This window comes from Cibotium barometz, chromosome 29, assembly GCF_041138505.1.
Source record: "Cibotium barometz isolate CiBa-2024 chromosome 29, ASM4113850v1, whole genome shotgun sequence".
Classification (NCBI taxonomy): domain Eukaryota; kingdom Viridiplantae; phylum Streptophyta; class Polypodiopsida; order Cyatheales; family Cibotiaceae; genus Cibotium; species Cibotium barometz.
The window spans coordinates 33,381,512-33,383,509 of NC_141074.1; the positions used below are offsets into that span (position 1 = coordinate 33,381,512).

The 1,998-nt window shown below is 37.2% G+C and overlaps 1 protein-coding gene across 1 annotated transcript; it reads right to left on the reverse strand.

The window, feature by feature from the left end:
- Positions 1 to 276: 276 nt before the first annotated feature.
- LOC147622071 (uncharacterized) lies at positions 277 to 817 on the reverse strand. Its single transcript, XM_086823166.1, has one exon. The coding sequence runs from the start codon at positions 734 to 736 to the stop codon at positions 329 to 331; it is 408 nt and encodes a 135-aa protein (XP_086679292.1). The 5' UTR covers positions 737 to 817; the 3' UTR covers positions 277 to 328.
- Between the last annotated feature and the right edge of the window lie 1,181 nt (positions 818 to 1,998).

Genomic DNA, 1,998 nt, shown 5'->3' on the forward strand with positions numbered 1-1,998 from the left:
ATGCCCCTCATAGATTACACTAAAATACAAAAGAACTTTTGCTATATTTCACCAAACCCTTCAATTTTGAAGGGCAAGGGTGCCCCTCTAAAATCAAGCCTGTATGGGGTGAACATGTGCATGCTATGAGCATCAGGCATGTCAGAGAAGCTCCCTCAAGAGGGTTTATGTAGTAAGAACATACATCATAAGAACCAGAGATTGAGGAGGTTATTTAAGTTCCACAAGCAGGTGATTAGCCAGAGATGAAGGAGATAATCGCCCAACAAATGAAGAGAGATCAACGTACCTTGATTTGATTAGATTAAAAGGATATCATAATCAGGGGTCACTCAAGCATTCTCTCTTCTGCTGTGATGGGAACGTTATTAGCAGACATGTCTCGCCTCTGCATCAACCCATCTTTATCAAAGGTCCAGTGCTCGATACCATAGGCTCTCCACCACTGCCCATTTGCATCCACAAATTCATACTCAAATTCTGCAGCTATTTTGTTCTCATTGAAACAGAAGAGGCGTTTCCGCAGCTTATACTCCCTCTCCGTTTCCCACTTGTCCGCCAGGAACTTGACAATGGCCTCCCGCCCGCGTATGAAAAGGTCCCTGTTCCTCCACTCTGAATCCATGGTGTAGGCCTGGGCCACCTTTATGGGGTCCTTTGTGTTCCATAGATCCTCAGCTCTCTGCACTTTGGCTATGGCCGTCTCCTTGTTGAAAGGCGGTACTAGATCTGCCATGGATCTACCCTCGTTTACGAAGACTGTGCTGTGTGAAAAGAGATACTGAAAGGGTGAAAATAGAGGTCATAATGCTATGAATAAAAATTTCTTCTTCTTTTCTTTTCCTATATCCCTTACTTTTGTGTTTTGTAATGGGCATTATAGGTACACTTTTTTTTTTTGGTATTCTTGTGTTGGGAATGTGGATTACTCTATCTATCGCCTCACGCGTCGCGTAGTTCACTAGCATCGAACCTGGCCCCCATATTGGGACCCAACCGTTCTACTAGCTAGACTATGTACCCGAGGGAAATTTTTCTTGTATTCGTCTTATCTCTTTGAGATATTTCTATTAATATAAATAAAAATTTCATTCAAGTGATAGTGAAAGTTTGAAAATATAGCTATGAAAGGTATAGCCATCTTGCCACTCTTCACCTTTGTATATAAATTTCATTTCAATTTGAACTTAAGGGTGACATGGCTATGGGTGACAGCAACACATGTGTGTGTGTGTGTGCATGTGCAAGCCCATGCACATACATAGGCCATTTGTTTTAAAGGCTTTATCAAACCATATGTAGATGTATGAATAAGGTTTTAAACTCATCAAATCACCAATAACCCTCATATACAAGCAATGTGTGTATGAGTGTAGTTTTAAGATTGTCTCAAAGCATAATACTGCCTCAATCAGAGGCTTTACTCAAAGATTTTACTAAAGACTGTTTACATAATTAAAATAAAGACTATTTACTAAAGATGATTGACGAGAGACTATACTATTTTTAGAGACTATACTATTTATTGGAAACTAGACTATTTACTACTACTAAATACTATTTACATAATTAAACTAAACATTGTTTACATAATTAAAATACCAATGGTACATTATGCACATTTATACATTGTATGTGGACATGAATGTAGCTTAAAGACTATGTCAGCATAATTAAAATACCAATGGTACATTATGCACATTTATACATTGTACGTGGACATGAATGTAGCTTAAAGACTATGTCAAAGCATAATTAGAACTCTAATAGTAGCTTAATCAAACATTACTATTCTAAATCAAAGTGACTATGTTTGCATGATTAAATGTTTTTTTTTTAAACTCTGACTCTACATGCTTAATTCAGTGCACTTCTTTACTAGATTACCTTTTTTGTTCAAATCTTGGAATTGGATGACTAAACCCCAATTAATTTGGCATGATCAATTCAAAGTTTATACTATCATCATGCATTCTAGGCTTACAATGGATTAAACCA